Below are 22,067 nucleotides of genomic sequence, written 5' to 3'. Positions count from 1 at the left end.
GCCCTCAGTCCTCTCTAATAAGAATTTGTGGTTCCTTCTCACCACTTTCGTTGTCCCCTTTCACTGATGTACATTAGTATAAATATCTCTACAAAGTGTCCAAGAACGTGAACAGGCATTCCATTTCCGTGGTATTGACGGCAAAAGGGAAGATTTCTCAATAGTCTGTGTTTCAGCATGCCTTGTTCCATTAATAACCCTGAATTACACCGTCCCTTTAGGTTCTCAAAAGGGTAAGAAGAATAGTTCCAGAGAGGACCACACGTTTCAACAGAGTCAGCAACGTGATTTAGTAGGTGAGAGTTGAAGATCATGTTCTCTATCCCGTACAAAGTTTCATACTCTTTCAGAAAAGAACGCATTTCTTTACGTGATTTTTGCAACTCATACAGTGGAACAAATTTTGCGAGAAAAAAAATGCATCGGCCTAACGAGAACCAGTTCTATAGTATGGCGTTGGCAACACACCACGCAAGACAACGTATGAATAAACTAGAACCCAATTTCTCCACTCCGATGCTTTCCAGTACTACCAGCGTGTGAGGGATCGAGGGAGCATCGAAAATTCCCAGATAGGCTGAAGAGCACACAGTCGCCTGTCTACCTCAGGCATCCGGCTGCCAATGCTATATGGGGAAACTGGCCTTGTGCTTGAACCACATGCATGCTGCGTGCTTGACAAAGTACAGCATCTAGTCCACAACAAATCCAGTAGAAAATGTTAAAAAATACAGGAAAAAAAAGAATTATTGGCCCTTTGATGCCGCACTGGTCTTAACCATATCCTTCAGCTTTTTTTTTTTTTTGCATTCAAGCGAAAGGAGAAGTCAGTTCGCATGAATGGCTTGGGCAACTACGACGAATACACTCGAGCATGTCCGTTTCCTTTCTCTACGACTTCGCCCTCATGTTGACACCAGGCACGGGCATAAGCGTCGCTGAACTGGTTCATGTCCATCAGCATTGCTCGCGCGACTGTGTCCACGGTGCAAGGACCAGGGAAGATGCGAGAAATCATGTTGCTGCCTTGACTGTCTATCCACGGTACACCATTACGAGGTAAATCATTCATCTTGTTTGTCGCACCAAACCAGATCCCTGCAAGAAGTGGATGTTTGTTTCGGTCCCCAAGTGGCACTTCGTTTATCTGTGGTAGGTTGGGCCAGATACTGAATGTAGATCACTTGTTCCATGTGACCGTCAAGTCGTCATCTCGCAGAGGGAGGTCATGGAAGGCGGAGGTCACTTTGCGTAATGTGTTCCACATTCACGGAGACAGGTCGATGTTGATGGACGAATCACACAGCATGTCACTGAGCTGACGCTTCATGTCCAATGTAAAAAATATGTCTGCTCTCAGCAGTCAATACGGATACCCTGTAGGAACGATTACACCTTTCACACTTCATTTCACTGTCTCTACTACTGTTTTAGTTGTAAATTCCTTGAAAAATAAGTACTTCGAAGTCGCGATTGCACCATGCTCTGGTAGGTACGCTTGCATGAGCTTTAGGAAAGATTCTGTCGCCTCTTTGGATGCATGATGGCGCAAGGCATGACTTATAATTAATAAGATAATTAATTACTCATAATTAAGACGAGGCTTTCCCCCTTAGTTAGCTCGGACCCTGCAAAAAGTTCCGTGCTCTGAAAAGAAACAAAAATACTATAATCAGGGGTGATGACGTTCCTCGATTTTCGCTGTGCTACACGAGTAGGTACGGTTGCCATCTGTCCGGATTTCACACGAACAGTTCAGAAATTCAAGGCCTGCGTTCGTTGTCCGTGTGAACGTGTAATCCGGACATAAAATGTTCGTCAATTGACCAACTCATAGTAAAAAAAAATATATAGCAGAGTATTATTTCGCTAAGTAGGACATAAGAATGATGTTATAAATTATCAGCTTCTTACCATCTCATAGTCCTCAGCAGAGCGATGTGGTGATATGTCAGTGGTATGAGCATAGAGCTCTTCGCCGCCGCTGTCGTTTGAAGATTCACCGCCTCAATGACTGTCATTTTCTAGCGACTGTACAGTGTTCTATAAGATAGAACTGCGCGTAAGGAGCGTTACTTTGAGTCACAGTAGACACTGCATACAGGCAATACTAAATTGCACTGCCACACACACGAGATACCTTAACTGTTTCGCTCTCGTCAGGCACTTGCGCTAGACGAAAATCACTATGCTGCTGCACTGACACACCTGTGTCACTGGAACTGCACGGCGTAAACGGCGTGGCTTGATTCTCCCATCGACCTAAAGTACTGCGCGGGTATGTTGACTGGGACCGAAAAGCCACCGTCTGTAGGTCCTTGAATGGGAATCACGCTCACTCATTGTCGCTCAGAGTCCTCCTCTTCCTTTCAGATTTCGTCAGTCATCCGCAGCGGCCGTAGTCAAAGAGATGTCCGCTGTAAACTAAGCTTCTTGCACACCACTTTTTCCCGGTCAAACCAATACGGACGCCGCCATGTCACTCACCGATCGACTCGCGCCGTGATCAACAGATGTCGCTGAAATCGCAATCAGGCCTCCTATCACAAAAATAAAAAAAAAACGCTTATATGGTTGCGTATTTTTTATTTATGTACGCTTTCCATAACTTAGTGTAATGCCTGTGTGCGACCTTTGCAGGCGTTGGTCCGTAGCCGCGTCCGGCGTCTACCCAACTTCGCGTATGAAAAGAAGGGCCAACCGGTCAGTTCGCCTGTGTGTTTACAGTTTACACGTTTTACGCGGGCTTTTCTCGGAGCACCAGTTTCGCGAGATCTTTGCTTTCGTACACTGCATGAGTCACGTCCTCGTAAAGTGGATAGCAGAAGAAGCGTGGGATGCGTATCCCATTACATGTGTCGTCGAGGAGAAGGTTGCTACGTTGTCATCGCCAGGAAACCGACGTCCGTTGGCGGCTACACCCGGAAAGGTTTTCGATGTAAAGTGAGACGCCACCGAGGAACCGTCTCCTCCGTCTGGCAGCAGGTAGGCATACGTCAATACTTTATTGATGTTCTGACCCTCATGCAGGTGTGATGGGTACATAGGGGCACAAACCGTATGCACAGGGTCATTTTAGTTTTTGTTTGGGAGCTCCACGGTATCCCAGGTCCTGAAATTTCGAATCACCGTTAAGTCTCTCAGTTTTGTAGGTTAGGTCAGGATAGAAAGCAGCGAGTTTAAATCCAGAGTTAGTGATTAACCCCGCTCAATTCCAAAATGTTCTTGCCAGTTCGTCCATACCCTCTCGAAAAACCTATCAGGCTCATCTTCATGGATCATCAAGTTTAATGGCTTATCGTAATTTGGGACGTTTCCAATAGCCTAACGGTTTATTGGTTTTCTTGTTGGACCACCACATCTAATGACCTATCGAAATTTGGGACATTTCAAACAGGACTTAATGGTTTAATGGCCTGCTTGAAGGACCATTAGGTGCATCAGGTCTATTGTATCGGGAATAACGAGGTAATAATAATTTGAGGCTTTACACTGCAGGCCAAATAAGATCTCGAGCAACGCCACAGTGGTTGGCCTAGGAATGCTTATGCCCACCTTAGGGTTATTTATCGTGCGATGAATTGTCACCATACACAACCCCAGCATGTCCGAGCAACTTGTAACTGTTGATGACACCCACAGCTCTGTTCGTCCATGATCTTGGGATTGGCTAACTAGCGCACCACAGGTGACGAACTGAGGATGGTTAACAAGAATGAAGGGATTCAAAATCTGAAACTAACATAACAATAAGTGAATCATTTTATTTATATTTTAATAGCACGCGTACAGTTTTTGCTCAGCTTTATATACACCATTTTTTTAGGGTCAATGGGAGAAGGGGAGAATAGCCTGGAACCAGCTCCTTGCGGAGCTCCTTTCCTCCTCTCGGGCTGTGAAATGTGGGCGTAGATAGGGCACCTGCCAGCCTTTCTCGGTTACGTGCGTGAGAATTAAGTATTTTTTCGACGCTTCGGTGAAGTGACAGCAACGTGGTCAGGACGTGGCATGTCATACGCTCACGAGGGATCGTCTGGGCACCATTGTGTCGTTTTTGGGTGCACTAATAACCAGCGAAAACGTAAACTGCTTTCGCAAGAGGTCTGCACTGAGCATAATGTCCGGCGGGATAGCTGTGGTTGCGGCATGTTTGCGCTGCATCGCTTCCCGGCTGACGAGCAGCTTCGACAGCAATGGTTGGTATCCATCAACAGAAAGAACTTCGAGCCATCGTCTTCTTCGGCGCGCGTGTGCTCGAATCACTTTGTTGACGGAAAGCGTACTCCGTTGAATCCGGTCCCCATGCTGCACATGGGGTACGCGAGGAAGGTTGGTGAACGGCGTGTTCGATGTTCCCTCGGTAATGCTGCGTTTCCACGTTTGTGGATATTTTCAGGTGTTAGTAGGAAGACGGCGCCTTGTCAGAGTGAGCTACGAACCACCAAAAAAGAAGGTATGTTTATTCGACCTTTGGAATAGATCGGACCGTTGCAGTTTATGTTAATGATTCGTACTACAGCAAAAAGTAACGCTAATGGTGCAAAAGAAAGGAATCGGGAGCGGAGGTACAGCAGATGAAGCGTTGCCTCAAGTTGTCCAGTGCGAACCTGAAGGCCACATTGACAGCTGCGACATGGAGGTTAGATATTACACGTGATCATTGCCTTCCTATTCCTGTGATTTCCTCTGACAGAAAATGTATTTAATTGCCATCTAGCTCCCGTGCCCACATAGAGAAGAAAGTGCGCAACCTGATGTGTCCTCACTAAGTGAACTACAAATACAATACCGGGAAGTTTTCCAGGAAGCCGCAGCGACAAATTCTTGCAACACACAGGTTGGTTCCAGTGACCCATCACAATGAGTAAAAACAATGTTGCAACCAGTAACCAGTTACAATGTTGCAACCAGTAGCTTCTCTAAGCTCACCCAGTAGTGACACTGGACGTCTGAATAATGATCTTTGGTAATTATTAGGAGGCTGCATCTGAAGCACTGGAGGATACAGAGGATCCCATTGAAACAGTAAGTCTGGCATCGTATCTGGTCTACATCAGGACGATGTTTTGAATAGGTAGTGGAAAGCACTTCAGTGCAGATGCTTGAAAATGGTCTTTATGCTAAAAAGTGACGACAAGAACCGTGTTACTGATGCGCATAAGTTTCTTCACTTAGTCTCCTGTGAAGACTCCAGCATCCTTTGAGCAAACGTGCCACGTGGCAGCTAATGAAACCGTTCCCTTCTCTGCTTCTGCTGTTCAGGTTGGTATATTTCTACAGATACTGTGACAACTGCACATGTTTCATATCAAACTGATTATATCTGAGGCCCAAGTTACTAATCAGTGCTGTTGCATCACGATAACACTCCTATGGCCTAATCTCATATTCTACCAGGACACACCGACACAGCTCATGGCAGAAGGTTTAGAAGGTACCGATACCAGAAGAGAGGTATGTAGAATGGGTTTAATGGAATTTGCTTGCGACGTCATGCAGCATCCATGTGTAACACCGTATCTTACATAATTTGTTGCATGCATAGTCCCAAGAAGCCAGGAAGTCTAACTGAACCGAAAACTATTACTTTTGGCTGAACCGGCCGAATAATATTTTCAGTTAGACTCTCTGCAAGAAAGAGGGACTTATGAATTTTGTTTGGCAAATTGTTCCATTTCTTATCGGGACATTTCTTTCTACCAAAGGGAGTCCTTGGCAGCTCATCTGGTGATCATGTATATGCCAAGTCAGCACTTCACCACAGTCCCCAGAGGCATGCCATGACCCATGACATGACACCTGATGATATACAGTTCTACACTGGGCTCTCACATGAGGTTTTCATCAACTTGGTGCGTGCTGTTTCAGTAGTTGACCACAAGAAAGGGAGGCAGCTTACCCTGGAGGACCAGGTACTGCTAACCTTGATGAGGTTACGGCTGGGACTATTGCGTGGGTACCTCTCTAGGATATTTAAGGTGTCTGTGACCTGTGTTAGTATGACAATCATTCGTACAGTGAACAAACTGTGCAAGGTGATGGAGCACATTGTTATGTGGCTGCCTGCTTCTTACATACAAAATAGCATGCCTGAAAGCTTCAAGGAGAATGGATACAGTAGTACAACGTGTATCATAGACTGCACAGAAGTTCCTCTGCAGCGACCAAAGAAACTGATGGCCCGAGCCCAAACGTACAGTGCATACAAGGCAAACAACACCATCAAGTTTCTGACTGCTATTGCCCCAAAATGGGTTCATAATGTTTGTCTCGCAAGCATATGGTGGCAGGGCGTCGGACAAGTACATTATGAGGGACTCTGGAATAGAGGAGAAGCTTTCCAGAGGCGATGAAGTAATGGCAGACAGAGGGTTTTCTCTTAGCCTTCATTTGCAGATTGAAGGTGTGAAGCTGAACGTACCCGCTTTCACAAAAAGTAAGTGACTTTTCTCATTTGGTGAGACCATCTGTTTCATAGAAATCGACCTCTTCAGGGAAAAAACAGCTCAGTGAGAAGGAAGTCACAGCAACAAGGAGGATTGCGTCTGTGCGAATTCACGTTGAGCGGGCAATTAATCGGATCAAGACATACCGAATCCTGCAGCATCCCTTGCCGATTAAGTCCAAGGAATTAATCAGCAAGATTGTTTTTGTTTGTGCAGGTTTGTGCAACCGTAAGCCTCCACTAATTAGAGGCCGTGAAACTGAAGCTGAATAATGTAATAAAAGCAAAATGTTGCAGTATCCTTTGAAATTGTGTGAGCCTTACTCGGTCACAGAAAATGAAAGACAATTTATAAAAATCTACAATAGTGTGCACTAAATGTTTCAGATTGTCGGTAAAGCACTACTCAACACCATGTCTAGCAAGAAGCGAAAGCACTAGAGTTTTGTTATTGCCTTGTACATGGCGCTTACATTCCATTCTTCATTTTGATGCTTTTGTTCAATAATCGGTAGCAATGCACAGAAGTAGAATTTTCTGAGGCGCACAACTGTCCGAGATAAAAATGCGGCATCAAGTGGCACTTTGACAAGCACATCCGTCACTTCCCCACTGCTACTGGCTGTCCATACATAAAAGTAACATTGTCTCCTTCCGGAGCACATCATCTGGAACTGCACCTGGGAATAGTACCCATTTGGACCGTTTTGTACAAGCACATACTCATTCGCACTGGACAGTTTTACGTCGTACTTTCCTTTCTCAATCAGCATCCTGCAGTTGTCGACATGTGGGCACTTTATCTCCAGGATTGCATTGTCTGACTCAATGACACCATCCGGCGATGCCGCTAGCCAAGGGTAGTCCTCGCTCACAAAGATCCCACAGCGGGTTACTGCAAGCCCTGTCTTCCTAACGAAGTGGTCACGAGCAACACTTTCGCATCGTTTGCCATGATTTGTGGCAGCATTCCCAAAGAATGATGGTGCCGCAATGCTTTTTGCTGCCTTCTCAAATGGAGTGGATTCTTTCTTTGGCACTTTTCTGATATTTGAGGCAGTCATCCTCAGGCGGCGTGCTTCAAACCAAAGCTCAGTGCCTTGACTCCGTGTACGGCTTTCAAGTGCCTCCGCAGCAGAACACGAGAGGACAACAAAATTGTTGAAAAACATGTCGCATGGTGCACAATCGTGTGGCAGATCACTTCCTCTGTCATGGTTTCCATGATTTCCAGCTGTTTCATTCTGGCACGGCTCAACTGCTAGCGACTGGATGACTTGTTCCGGTGTTTGGGGTGGAGCATGGAGCGTGTGGTAGAGCAGAGTCCATGAGAGCAAGCAAACAAAACAAAAAACACATTAACAGTGGAGCGACATATAATGCAAAGTAATAGGACATTGCAGCATGCTACTGCAAGACATAATGACGTCACAGACTGGTTACAGCAAATTTTTCACCTCAAATCCTCATCACAGCAAAGTCGCCAGGGCTAGTCAAAGTGTTTTAAAACCAGAGGCAGCAGTGTCGGTAGATTACGACAGAAGGAAGGTGTTGAAAACAAGCCGGTAAAAGGAAACGTAAGGAACACAAAGGTAGGGACAAGGAAGGACGGTACATTAACAAATTAAGAGAGCACTATTCTCCACATGCGGTACGAAGCAACCATAAGGTTTGATATTACTCAAATTACCTTTCGTATTAAATAGAAATGAGACCGGTGAGGTCCTGACAAATTCTGAAAATCTATTCTCTCCCATCGGTGGGTCAGTTGCAGCTCTCTGACGTTTGTCTTTTGGCACATCACTGTCAACCGTCCGCTTTTGTAGCCTGAATGTAATGTCTTGTAATACGGCTGGCTCGACATTCCGCTTTGTGCCTCGGTTCCATTCCATGGTGGTGTCTGTGCACGAAATACCTGTCAGGCCTTTCGACACAGCGAGGTCAACCTTCCACAGAATTGCACCGACGTGGCTGCACACCTTGGCTTGGCCAGCCATGCATGTGCACCCAGCAGTCACAACCATGCCGCTGTATTTTGCACAGGCCCAGGAACAGTGCGGTTTGTTGCTGACTGACTGGGACGGCCTCACTTTGCCTTTCACGTACACGGTATCAGTGTTGATTCTGTGTGCCATCAATTTGTCGACCCAGCCGCACTGCAGGTAGTTATAAGATTCCAGGCTCTTGTACGCCTTGACTTCTTGCAGATCACACGCTTTCGACTGCAGGAGGTAGCAAATGATATCTGCGGACGTGATGCTCGGCCAGAGTTTCATGTCCTCGCTCCATTCCTTGATATCGTCGGGGTGTGCGTAGTGCTGGCCATCTAAAATCACACATAAAAATAAGTGTCATCAAAGAGCAATCACATCGTGACCGGTGTACTAAGTTGTTATAGGAGAATTTATTGACGGTAACAACATACAACACACCCGAGACACTACCATGTACTGTACGAAGTTTTCGTCATTCCCACTACCGGCTAGCAAGGGCCGCTAATAGCTTAAGCGGACATTCATCCTTACATGATGAACACAAAAAACCGAAGGCAATACGGGAAACTAAGAGGACAGCAAAATCCAAATTTTCACACGCAGGAAAGAAGAATCTTATTCAATCACCAGCCTGATCATTGACTTTGATTGATCCCAACTTCTCAAAGCTCAACGTTAGGTTACATACAGACGCACGATTTTGGGACAGATGCCAGCATGTGTACTATCTTTGCCGGATATTTGACGTGCATAAGCAGAAGCAAAGTCTCACCTGCAATCGTAACTGGCGTCTTTGGAGCCAACGATCCCGACGAGGTCGAAGCGATGCCGTCATAAAAAGTTGCCCAAAGCAGCTTTTATTGCCGATTAACAACAATGTCGAACAACAAACAGCGGAAATGTTAGACAACCAACAGTTAACAACAATAACAAAACAGTAAATAGAAACAACGAGTCCGTAAATCAGGAAACTATGAAGCGCGAACACGAAGAAACACAGGCCCAGCGGGGATTCTAACAGCCCAGTATGGAGGAGCCGCTAGACGTCGTTAACGTCGCTTTGGAAGAACAACATGGCGACCCACAGCGGACGATTTGTAAAACGGTGTATATGCATTCTAACGCATTTCTGAGTAGCGTGTTGTTCCAACACGTTTTGACTAGCTTGTTCAATGGAATGAAATGTCATCAAGCAAACAGTAGTTCAAACACGTTCAAAACATATTTTCTTACAAAAAAAGAGAAATTCTGGGGCACCAATAGAATTATACATACCCATTGTGTGTCAATTATAAAGTGTTCTAGTAACCCCATTCGCACCTCAGCTGCCAAGCACTCCGAACACATGCGTGTTCCTGCATCAAAAATTCTCACCATTAATGCAGCTGTGGTGATGCGAACAACTCAGTCTACCATACAAACACACACTGCACTTGAGTGAGGCACACAAACCCTAAACCTGTGAGAGATTTTCTCTGTGAGAGATTTCTTGTCCACACAACAGAGAAACGCAAGTGGGTCATTCCAGGGCAAATCACCCAAAGGTCGTGCTCGACCCCGCTCAGTTTTGCTTCCAAAAATTATCATGGACACCTTATTGCAAATAAAGATAATTTCCCGAGTTTTACTGGACAATGTTGAACCGTTGTCGATTTAGGCGGGGTCAAAGTTCGTCAGAATCGCGAAAACCATGGTACAAAAAACCTACTGAGCAGGGGTTTGCGTCTAGGTGGGCTTTAGTGACATAGAATGAAAGAGCGTGACCCTAACATTCTGCCAATATCAAGTTCTTCCCACCTGTTTCATTTTCGGTCAGCGAAACAGGGCTGCTTTTTGGCGCTATTTCTTACAACTTTGTGGTGCCTTGCTAAGGGCACTTTTCACAGAAGCTGGAAGGCACAAATAAATTTAGCGTGTTCTGCACCTTCCATACTTCAAAATCACATGTTTTGAGGGCAGATCACACAATAGTTTTTGCCCCATTTAATCCCAAATGCCGTACTTTTCTTAAAGTTGGCCGTTTTCAACGCCATTTTTGAAAATGCAGCGGTCGGCCGAGAACAATCCAAATAGAGGGAGGTGACAGATCAAAATCTATACTAAAGCATATGAAAAAATTCGGAAGGTACTTTTTGATAAGGGCGATAAAATATTTTTTATGTCCCACAACACGAGTGCCGCACGAGACGGCTCCCTGTGAGGCGCGCGAACACATCGCGTGCCTAGGTTTCACAAGCCGCGTCGTGCGGCCGGATATGAGCATGTCCTCTTTTTTGCCAGCCCTTTTGTTAATAAACTGTGTAATTTTTATTGGTATCAGTGCATTGTTAAGTATTGTTAGTAAGTGTTTCTCAGAGTCTTTCATTCGCGGCGTTTTAAAGTGGTAGTCATGAGAAACGAGAGCGATGCTTTCACACTAACAAGGAACGTCATGAGCAAACCACAGTATTCCTTCAAATGCGCGTTTCTTATGAGTAAGAGCAACGGAGGTCACGTTGTGAGCGGATGGCTTTTGCTGCATTGTAGCGTCCAAAAACGCGCTCGTGCATCCACGTAACCTGCAACACATGGCCTTCAAATCGGCTTCGGAGAGCTCATCCGCGGTTCAGCTGATTTGTTTATGGTCGTCTTTCTCATATGTGATGCATGCCGGGTTACCAAAACGGTTGTTATTGCTCCAAGTTTCTTGCTGAAGTCGTTGTGTTGAACAATGGCCGAAGTAAGGACGTCAGATGAAAGGTGAAAGTCACTGAAAAGGTTAGCCAGCTGTAGGACTCGAACCCACATCTTCTGGATTGCCGGTCCAGCGCTCTACAAATTGAGCTAAGCTAACACGCCTTCTCAGCGACTTCCAAGGGTGTATTTGTCCCTTCTATGTTTGTTCCAGCCTCAGAACATCAGTTCTTTCATGCTTAAGGACGTCAGCAAATGCGCGCGTGCAAAGTGAAGGACTGCGGTATGAAAGTGCGTGGTACGCACGGAAACTTCAGTCGGAACAGCCTTCAAGACCTATCTTTTCGCCGTACACACGAAATTGTAGTGGTCACTTTTAATGAGATACCCTACCAATGGTCGCCTTTGCTTTTTAACGTTTGAAAAGAAAATATGAAATAATAATGAAACCGTTGTGCATTCATTTATGTGGGTATCTTTTTGCTCTTACGTCACACTGTTACAATCGCGAAAATAAAATATGTAGACTGTCTGAATTGCAAATAAACTGTTTTTATCATTCCAGCCTGCTCGGGTGATCATCATAAGGCAGCTGTTCAGTGTGGATAGATTAGCAAGCACCTCATGGACGTATTATTCTAGTATACGGTAGTAGCATAGATGTGACTTAGCTGTATATAATGTCTGTTCTGGTCCTTCATAACGGATAGGAAAACTTCACCACACGGAAAAACGTAATTCGCCGAACCAAGCCTCGCGACCCACCCGTGCGCCGTTCAGCGTAGCTATGTGTAGAGTGGGTGGGATATAAAAATTATTTTCTCGCCCTTATCAAAAAGTACATTCTCAATTTTTTTATATGCTTTAGTATAGATATTGATCTGTCGTCTCCATCTATTTGGATTGTTCTCGGCCGACCGCTTCATTTTCAAAAAGGTCGTTGAAAACGGCCAACTTTACCAAAAGCACGGCATTTGGGATTAAATGGGGCAAAAACTATTGTGTGATCGGCCCTCAAAACATGTGATTTTGAAGTATGGAAGGTGCAGAACACGCTGAATTTATTTGTGCCTTCCAGCTTCTGTGAAAAGTGCCCTTAGCAAGGCACCACAAAGTTGTAAGAAATAGCGCCAAAAAGCAGCCCTGTTTCGCTGGTCGAAAATGAAACACGAAGGAAGAACTTGATATTGGCAGAATGTTTGGGCCACGCTCTTTCATTCTTTGTCACTAAAGTCCACCTAGACTCAAAACCCTGCTCAGTAGGTAACTTTTTTGTAGCATGGTTTTCGCGATTCTGACGAACTTTGACCCCGCCTAAATCGACGACGGTTCAACATTTTCCAGGAAAACTCGGGAAAATTTCTTTATTTGCAACAAGGAGTCTATGCTAATTTTTGGAAGCAAAACTGAGGGGGCCGAGCACCACCTTTGGGTGATTTGGCGTGGAATGACCCAAGTATTAATGAAATAATCATTGATGCCGAGCATGGCACAGTGGTACAATTTGGGTTATTAGCTTACAATTAAGTGCAGTTTTGCACTCTCTCTCAAAACACAAGTACAAACTCTCAGCTTGCTCGAGTCCCTTTCTCACATAAATGTATCGGCATATGATGCAGAAAAAAAAAAATTCCAAAAGCCAGGAGAGCTCATGACTAAGAAACGAGAGCAAATCTGAACAGTGGCTTAACACAACAATAAGCAACAATTTACTACAAACTTTTCGTTTTCGATACGGGAGATATCATCTGTATGAAACAGAACTAGAGCCGGACACAATCAGCGGATTATTTAAGCTGATCAGCGAACACCTCCGGGAGAGGGCCGTGGTTTGCGTTGCATGATGAGGGGTTGCCTCGGATGTGCCACGATTCGAGCAATTTCTAGGACCCGAGAAAGAATGTGTCATTGCCCAATGATTTTGGACAACGGGACGTCCTTTCGATTTTGTCAATGCAGTGACCCTGACGAGAACACAAAGATAGTGTCCTAGAAAATTGATTGAATCGTCGCACATGCGAGGCAACCCCTCATCACACAACGCAAACCGCGGCCCTCTCCGCAAGGTGTTCGATGACCAGCTTAAATGATCAGCTGATTGCGTTCGCCTCTCATTCTGTTTCGACACTCGTGATGTCTCCCGTATGGGAAAGGAAACGACTGAAGTAAATTGTTTGTAATTGTTTGTAAATTGTAAAGTAATTTTGCTAAGGCAGTGTTTAGATATTCTCGTTTTGTAGTGACACAATGTAGATGCAATGATGCCTGATAAGTTAGTGTTACCTTCTGGATCAGCCACCAAGTTACCATAGTATCACTTGAACTTAATTAACTTTAAAAATAAGCGGGTATTAATGAAGCTGTGATGATACCAGACATATGTAAGAATGAACATGAGAGTGCTTCACGAGGTGCCAGTTGGGCCTGTAGTCCACAAGAAGCGAAGTCCCAGTATGCGTCTTTACTCCAGTAGAAGAGCTACAGTGCTCGCAACTTACGTCCAATCTCCCGTTACAGTGACCCTGCTTCGATAAGCGCCCGACTCGCAGTGAATACTGCAATAAGTACCAGGTCTGACCCATGTTATTTCGAGGTGTGGCAGGATGTTGACATGCTGTCACTTGTTGTCAGCACGTGTGAAAACACGCTTAAAAAAGACGATCTTCGACAATCTTCAGGACGACCTTGCAGAATCTGTTTTTCACATGTGTTACTAACAAGTAACAGCATGTCAACACTCTGCCACCCGTCGAAATCACATGGGCCAGGTCTAATATTGATTGAGATGTTTGCCGCCAGTCAGGGGCTTATCGAACACCGCTCACGCTTACGCAAGATTGGTTGGAAGTTGCAATCACTGTACATTCTTCAGTTTAACTTTCTGCCCTGCCTGGTCCTCCTATTCCCCCCTTACACTGTGATGACTGGTGTGCTCATCCAGTTGTCTGGGACGGCAACCTGTAACACGTATGACACCATTTTCGATACGTGTTGAAGTGAGTAGCATTAATGCCATCCTTATACACAAATAACTTTCAATAAATGAAGTCGTGCATAGGCCTGTGCTCATGCTCGATCTTTTAGTATATATCCAGTTTGTTGCACTATTTGCTCCATATATATATTTTTTTTTTTTTCAGTGACAACATAAAATGCCAATATGTCATTGTGATGGTTAAGGAACACCCACATTTATTTTCCGGAACATTGCTGATGGTTGAACAGGGACCTTGCAAGACTTCACGTCAGTTCACACATGGCCTGTTACTATGCTAGAGACCTGGACGTCCGCAAAGCTTCCAGTACCGGCGTAGCGGATCTGGCTGCTGCCGCTTGGGTATGGGATTTGGCGCTAGCTGGGACTATTCATTACCATGCGATCTTCCGAAACCGCTGCAATGTATGAACAAGAACTTTATTTTGAGATGGAGAGTGGGGAAGTTCATCGCAAGAGGCGATACTCTACCCCATTGCTGGTGGGGATGTGGGGAATAAAATAAGGAGCCCCTTCACAATAACGATCGAAGTCCGATGGTGTCCTGAAATGTCAAAAGATCTTTGCGCGTAGATCGGTGCTGGCTGCATTGGGCCAGGGACAAAGCAATTTCGATAGCGAGAAGGAGGCGAGAGTCCAGCTGACTAAGGGACTCGGAGAGTGCGGTTCGGGAAGGTTTGTAGTGTGGGCAATGAAGAAGAATGTGCTCCAGATCCTCAAGAGCACCACAGTGGCAGCAGGTGGGAGAGTCAACTTGTCTCAGGCGGTAACGCTACTGAGCTGTAAAGGCCACATCGAGTCGCATTCGGTGGATTAATGCAGCATCTTGACAAGAGGTGTTTCGTGGCATGCGTAAAGCGAGCGTTGTATCAACTCTGCTCAACATACATGGGGGGAGAATGTCGGTTGTCCATTGGCGGGAAGCCAGGGGTGTCACGAGGCGTCGCAGAATTGAACGGCGGTCTCCTCTCAGCAGAACAATACTGGTCCGTTTCCGATACGAGAGTGCTGCTTCTGCGGCGCTGTCGGCCTGCAATGTATGGTAGGCTGTGTTGACAACGACGAAGGGTTGCGGGAGAGGGTAGCACGCGCTTAGCAACAGCCTGTGTATAGCCGTGTGCAGGAGACGAAAGACGGTGGCAAGGATTATCTTGTCATTCCCTCTCCCCCATAAAGCTATGGTATGTGGTGCTTGTAGGGACCACTAGCGTAGCTAACACCAGAGAGACCCAGCTCTCCCGTAAGCGATTGCTGGTCGTCCAGGTCACTTCATGCTATCAATGTTCTCAAGAATTTTATTGAGGAGCGCGTGCTGTCTGCTCATTACGTCACCCAGTCGGCGCAGTTGAACGTGACATTGTGCGTATCTACAACGGCAACCAAATGAAGTCCAAGCAAACGAGTTATTTCCAATAAGTTACTGGTATTTACACCCTCTTTTGTAGTGTCCGTCATTAGCATAAGTTGGGAGATAACGTGCGGCGCGCGATTTCTGTTGGATAGCACTGACGTACGATAACGCTCCTGCAGCGATACCTCTTGCCAAATGAATAAATTAGCAATAACCACCGATATCGTTATGCGCGGGTTTCACTGTAGAATGTACTGCCAACACATAAAGTTCTCATTGAGAGCTGATACGCACGAGACAAACCGTATGGTGCTTCACCTACTTTGCGGGACGTCGCAGGTCACCAGTCTTTACCAGCGAGTGAGCTTCCTCAGGTACAAGTCGTTTCACTGCTGTCAGCAAGTGGAAGTATGCACCTGTAACAGTTTTGTACATGAGCGTGCACATAGGGTTCTTCACTTTTGGTTTAAGCCATTATTTCGCGATAGTTCCCCCTCTCAGAACAGGTTTTCAAGAATTCTGGCAGAACCCGATACCTATCAGAAATCCTTGCAGTCCTGGCGTTCTAGGTAGACCGTCCGAGAAGTGAATAATCATAATATCCGCAAAGAAAGCTATTTGTGACAACCTGTTTGTTTTTCGTTTATAATCCCCTCCTGAAGGAGTCAACGACGAGCTTTTGTGGAGCTCGGGCTAGCGTTTGAATACCGCGGTCATTCACTGCCCCAGTTCCAAGCAGAAAGACGAGGGGTGTTCAAGTCAAACCGGGACTTTTCATTTTTCGCAAAAGTAAAATGAAGTTACAGGCGAGAAATTAGTTTTATTTTTCAACGTAATCTCCAGCTGCACTAATGCACTTGTCCCAGCGTTTCACGAGGGCTTGGATGCCAGCAGCGTAGAAATCCTTACCGGCGCGTAGCAGCCATCATCGGACCGCATTCTTGACCTCGTCATCGCAGCTGAAGTGGCGGCCCTCAAGGAACGCCTTCAGTGGCCCGAATAGATGGAAATCGCTGGGGACGAGGTCTGGACTGAAAGGCGGATGTGGCAGCAACTCCCAGACAAGTTCCTGTAAGGTGCGTGTCGTGAGATGCGCGCGGTATGCGGCCCTGCATTAACCTGTAGGAGGAGGACTCCTTTGGTGATGAGTCCCGGCAACTTTTGCTTTAGCGCCTTATGCACATCCCTGCGAACCTGGCAGTAATATGCACTATTGATGGTGGTACCACTGGGCAGAAAATTAACATGAACAACGTCAGCCTTGTCCCAGAAAACCGTGGCCATGACCTTAGCCGCAGACGGGGTGCTTCGGAACTTCTTGGGAGCTGGCGAGCCCGGATGCTTCCACTGTTTTGATGCGCGTTTAGACTCAGGAGTGAAATGGTGCATCCACGTTTCATCGCACTTGACGACCCGATCAAGGAACGGCTGTTCTTCAGTGTCGAAACGGTACCTTCCCAGCAAACCAGATACATCCAGGAAATATCCGTAAGATATCTCGCCCGGGACGTTGGGATATCCAGTGGAGTTTGCCACAGATCCGTTTTACATCCATGCGATATCCCAGCGACTAGCATTTCTGCCATGTTTGTAGATCCACTGAAAGTCCCTGCGACGTCTGTCATGGATATTTGGATATATACGGGAGATTACGAATATCGAACATATTTTGCTTTTAACAATTTTGTGCATCAGATATTTAGTGTTTGTAGAATGCGTAGAGACCACTGCAACTGTGCACCAGCAAATATTTATTTGCTGTGTATATGCTGTGTATATTTATTTATTGTGTGTTTTAACCCATTTGATACTATTGGGAACAAACATTACCTTAGCCTAACAGGATTCACCACAGTACAGCAACACCGTGGGACACGCCAGCATAAGTGCCGAACCCTGCCTGCCTCACTTGGACCACTTGGGAAAACCCGCAGTAACCTCTATTTGCGAGCTGGATGGAACATATACTGAAATACAAATCGTTACACACACGTTCGTTAGGGGTAGCGTGGCGTACACGATTTGTAACGGTGACGAGGATGTATCTTCGCAATTCTTGTGTTTCTGCATCAACCCACAGTATACCCAACAACATTTCTGACATCCCTTCCTATCGACTACTGTGTTTTTAATTCAGGTTACCGTCTCTATAAGGACAAACAAATATTTCCTGGATCTCCCATAGACATCCCTAGGATCTGCAGGCTGCTTGTCAGGGGACATTCAAACATCCAGAGCGCGATATCCTTCCAACATACCAGGGACATCTGTTGTTTACTGGGGTAAGCCCAAAACGCAATGAAATTGTGCGATATCCCATAGATATCCTATGGATGTCGAGATATTCAGGACGTTCGCGACCTTGTAGGGATGTCCCAGGGATATTAATGGTTTGCTGGGTTAGCTCTTTGGAGATTTCCCATCATCGTATTTGGCGCACTATGATCTCAGTTGTCGCTGCGCCATTAAACTTACAATCAAATCAAATCAAATCTTTGGAGATTTCCAGTCTTTTCTGCCGGTCAAACACAGAGAGCTGCCTCGGGACCCAACGGGCACGAACTATCCGGAACTGGGGGTGTTCATGAATGATACTGTTCAATGTTCCCACAGAAAGGTCCGTCTTTCGAGCCAGTTTGATACATGTTATCTGTCGGTCCTTGAGGATCAGGTGCTCCACAAGTTGGATGTTCTCAGCAACCCTGACACTGGGCTCTGAACCGCCCCGGCCGGGATTGTCCTGCACTGATGTACGGCCGTCTCGGAACCGTCTGCACCGCTCAAACGCTTTGCGGTGGCTAAGTGTATCGTGGCCATACTGAGACTGAAGTCTTCTGTGAATTTCAGATGACTTTACGCCTTCATTCACGAGAAACTTCATGACAATTCGCTGTTCTATGTGCGCGCTCACCTCGTTGTTGGCCATCTTTTTCAGCACGTGTCTTCTGTTTCGCACAAAATTTGGACCACCACATGGTGAACGCGGAGGCGTGTCGTTTGTGAAAATGACGAAAAAGAAGTATCGCGAGTCATCTGTACACCCAGGAGACAGAAAGTCCTGGTTTACTTGAACACCCCTTTGTATAAAGATTCTTGTTTCCCATCCCAGTGTCACAGTTGTGGCTTGTTTTATAATCATGTTCGTTTCACCCGACCGGCCGTCTACGTTTCCTAGACGTAACCTTCATCCTTAGTCCAACCTTGTGTTGGGAGTATGGCCGTACTGACCCGAAACCGCTACTGTCAAGGTGGAGTTGTCATCCTAAAGCCGTAAAGTCAGGTGTAATCAATTCTGTCTTGGGTTCTGCTCTTAAAAAATCTCGTATCCCTAAAGTTCCTACCTCTGTGTCCCAACAAATCAGCCGCCTCAAAGAAGCTGGCTTCCAGTCGGATGCAATATATACACACCTGCAAAATCTCCTGAACCCCCCCAAACCCCTAAACCCCGAACGCCCACTGAACCGCCGCGTGGTCATACCGTTTTACCACGGTGTTTCACATGCCTTAGGAAAATTTGCAACCTCGCAAGGAATCAGAGTAGCCTACTCTCTTCTCAACAATCTGTCCACCCTAACACCTTTCATGAAATCTGGTCAACACCAGCGATGCACCACATCCCACACAAAAAAGTTCGTAGACTGCAAAAAGTCGTGCGTGTACCGTATACCCCTTCGGTGTGGGGTTCCTACATTGCATGAACGATAGGCTTCGGGAACATGCTAATAATGTCAAAAACAAATCAAGTACTTCTGAACTTTTTAAACAGCTGGAGGGCTGTTCTGGTTGTTCGGCAGACCTTCCCGGAACCAACTGTTTAATCTCCTGCAATGACAGACTGTCCCGCACTCTACTAGAATCCTCTCTAATAGCAACTTGTGTGAGCCAACCTAGCATTGTCATCCCAGAAGGCTCGGTCACTCTCCTTAGCCCTGTTAGCCCTAACTTCTTTAATGTTGACTAATTCCATGGGACAGACTCAAACACATTTTATTCCGTACCTTATTCACTTCTGACTTTTGCTTGTATGTTTATATTTTTATATATTGTACTGTTATTGTTACCAATATTTTTACTTTTTATCGTCCTTTTTGCAATCTGTACTGCTTTGGAATATATTTCCATTCTTTGCAAGCACACATGTTCCCTTATGCAGTTATCGATGCTACCACCGACCGTTAAGAGGTTCGTTTGATATTAACATTGCCTTGAGTTTGAGGGGGAAAACACAGGACGAACCCAGGCAAAAATCTGGAGTGGGACCACTTCAAAGTGGTTTATTGGACAGGTCCCACTTTGAGTGTGGGACCACTTAGTGACTGGGACCAGTTGAAAGTGGAACCAGCTTCACGATGGTCCCACTTGAAGTGGAACCAGTCGAATTGATCCAGTGGTCCCCTCTGCTAAGTGGTCCGGGATCCGGCCACTTAGCAGCTGGGACCACTGAATGCATGACCGAAAATAATGCGTAGAAATGCACATATTGCTCAAGTAATTACCGTTTATTCTGCTAAAAGCATACACTGAGCAGAAAGAAATAATCAATACACCTCTACATTTACATACCACGTAGTATAAGTCTGATCACTCACTGTGTCTAGACAAAGCATATGCCTGACTGTGCGATGCACTCACGGACCATAGGGAGCTTTCGTTCGTTGGCCACCTCACATCTTGTATTTTCTTAGAGAAGATGACACGACACTCCTGTTTTCCATGCAGGTCGCGACATAGACCCCATTCCTCTTCACCGTACGTTCGGAATCTTCTTATCCTGTTTAAATCCAAGTTCCTCCGAAGTTTTTAAAATGAAACATCTAATTAATAGTAATCAAAACATCACGGTCACATCACTCATACCTGCAAACATTCGCGACGTGCAGTCCGATTGGCGTTTCACAGTGCGTTCTTGCCTCTACGCCGTTTACGTCTTCTTGGCGTCAAAACTCTTCCGGGAAATCGACAATGTGTTACAGGAACCATTGTCATCGCATTGTCTTACAAAGCGCACTGAAACACACGTAAATACTGCACAGGAGATACACCATCACCATCCTTGTGACGGTTACTGAACACAAAACCAACTTGCTGCAACGGGTCGAAGTTCTGTTCTAACTTCCCCAACTGCCACCTGCCACTCTCGCCAGGGGAATGAACGTGTAGTATATTTCTATTGTCGGGAAAAACTCACGTGACCTCAGACGTCGGGCCAATCGTTGGGCCTCGGTAGAGTAGTTTTTTGCTTTGTTTTATTTTGTCTCCATGGGTGACGCGTGACGTAAAGCGACGCTGCCGAGGGGTTCTCTTTCCCTTTCCCCTGTGTTCTCTCCCCGCTTTGGCGGTTCTGGATTTTCGTTCGCATCCAGTGAAATAAATAAAACGCGGAAGCGTTGGCTCTTTCTGTTGCACAAGGTGCTTTATTTTTCGGGATTGGTATTTCCAAATCACACATATGCAGTCTTCTGTATCTGCGCCAAACACGAACTTGACATGAACATTGCTTCTTAAGTTCGAGTAATATGCCGAAGCAACTTCACATTCACTGTTAGCTGATGTCTCAAGTGGAAGGCTTCACAGTAGATCAGTAAATTCACTGCACAGGCACACACATTCACAAATCCAGCATGACAGGAAACATGTCCATATCCCTTTGCTGCTTGTATAGTGTCACATGTCAAGGCTGACCCGTCACAAAGGAACCTGTGCAGCTGCTAAGCCAAAAGATGATGTTCCAACCACTCAGAGTGGCATATCCATTCTATTGCGTCCATGCCGATGCTTTTCTGAAGCAGACATGAGTTGAGCGGTACCTAGTTGATACCTGAGCAAGAAAGACCAGAACAGGGATCAGAAAACGTAAAAACTAAAAATTCTACCGGCCGAAATGCTGAGTATATGCCACAGCTGCGGTGCTATGCTATGCTACGCTAAGCGGCAGAATGGAATAGGATCTGACTTACCTGCCATCGAGTGGAAAAACACAGTATTGATCCTTCTTGAATCGTTGTCGCGCCAACCAAGCGAAGCAGACCTGCGCCCTGCGCCTTCCACTTATCTATCACTGACTTTACTTGCAGAGTATCCAAGAGGATTCGAGGTTTGCAGAGTCGGTATCGACGGGCACTAAAAGCCATCCAAAGCGGTACCGGCAAAGATGCTTTGTGTGCGTCCCTGCTGCACCATATTTCGAAACTTTACGGCGAACTGCTCCGGCACCCCAGACACGGCGGTGCCCGCTTTCCCGCGCCACGAAAAGGTTATAATTTCAAACCGACCAATGAGCGCTCGCATACCAGGGGAGCGGCCGCAGGAGCCAATGGGATGCTCTCGGTAGAGAACTCGCGCTTCGACGTAAAAAATTTGACGTTTCATGACGTTTGATGACGCGAAAGGCTCGCAGCGCCTCACTTTAGTCCGCAAAGGAACTCGCGAGTTTCATCCCCTTGCTCTCGCCCTCTCGCTCCGTCGCTCGCCCCTCGCTCTCTCCTCTCCCTCTCGCCGTTTGAAGTTTGAATTGCCGTGGCCAAAGGGATGAAACTCGCGAGTTCCTTTGCGGACTAAAGTGAGGCGCTGCGAGCCTTTCGCGTCATGAAACGTCATGAAACGTCAAAA

General features: G+C 46.0%; 1 protein-coding gene and 1 pseudogene across 1 annotated transcript; one reads left to right on the top strand and one right to left on the bottom strand.

Moving 5' to 3' along the window:
• The first annotated feature begins 5,773 nt into the window (after positions 1-5,773).
• Positions 5,774-6,718, top strand: LOC135373360 (uncharacterized; annotated as a pseudogene).
• Positions 6,719-17,940: 11,222 nt separating this feature from the next.
• Positions 17,941-18,384, bottom strand: LOC135373359 (uncharacterized). The gene has a single exon (XM_064606574.1). It carries the CDS (start codon positions 18,382-18,384, stop codon positions 17,941-17,943), a length of 444 nt encoding a protein of 147 aa, XP_064462644.1.
• Positions 18,385-22,067: the final 3,683 nt, after the last annotated feature.

This window comes from Ornithodoros turicata, unplaced genomic scaffold (genome assembly GCF_037126465.1).
Source record: "Ornithodoros turicata isolate Travis unplaced genomic scaffold, ASM3712646v1 Chromosome24, whole genome shotgun sequence".
NCBI lineage: Eukaryota > Metazoa > Arthropoda > Arachnida > Ixodida > Argasidae > Ornithodoros > Ornithodoros turicata.
Note: the sequence above shows the minus strand (reverse complement) of the source record. Positions and strands in the feature narration are given on the sequence as shown.

Bases quoted from the DNA above. Each gene is read 5' to 3' on its own strand.
- LOC135373359 (XM_064606574.1), bottom strand. From the start codon at position 18,384: ATGGCCAACAACGAGGTGAGCGCGCACATAGAACAGCGAATTGTCATG.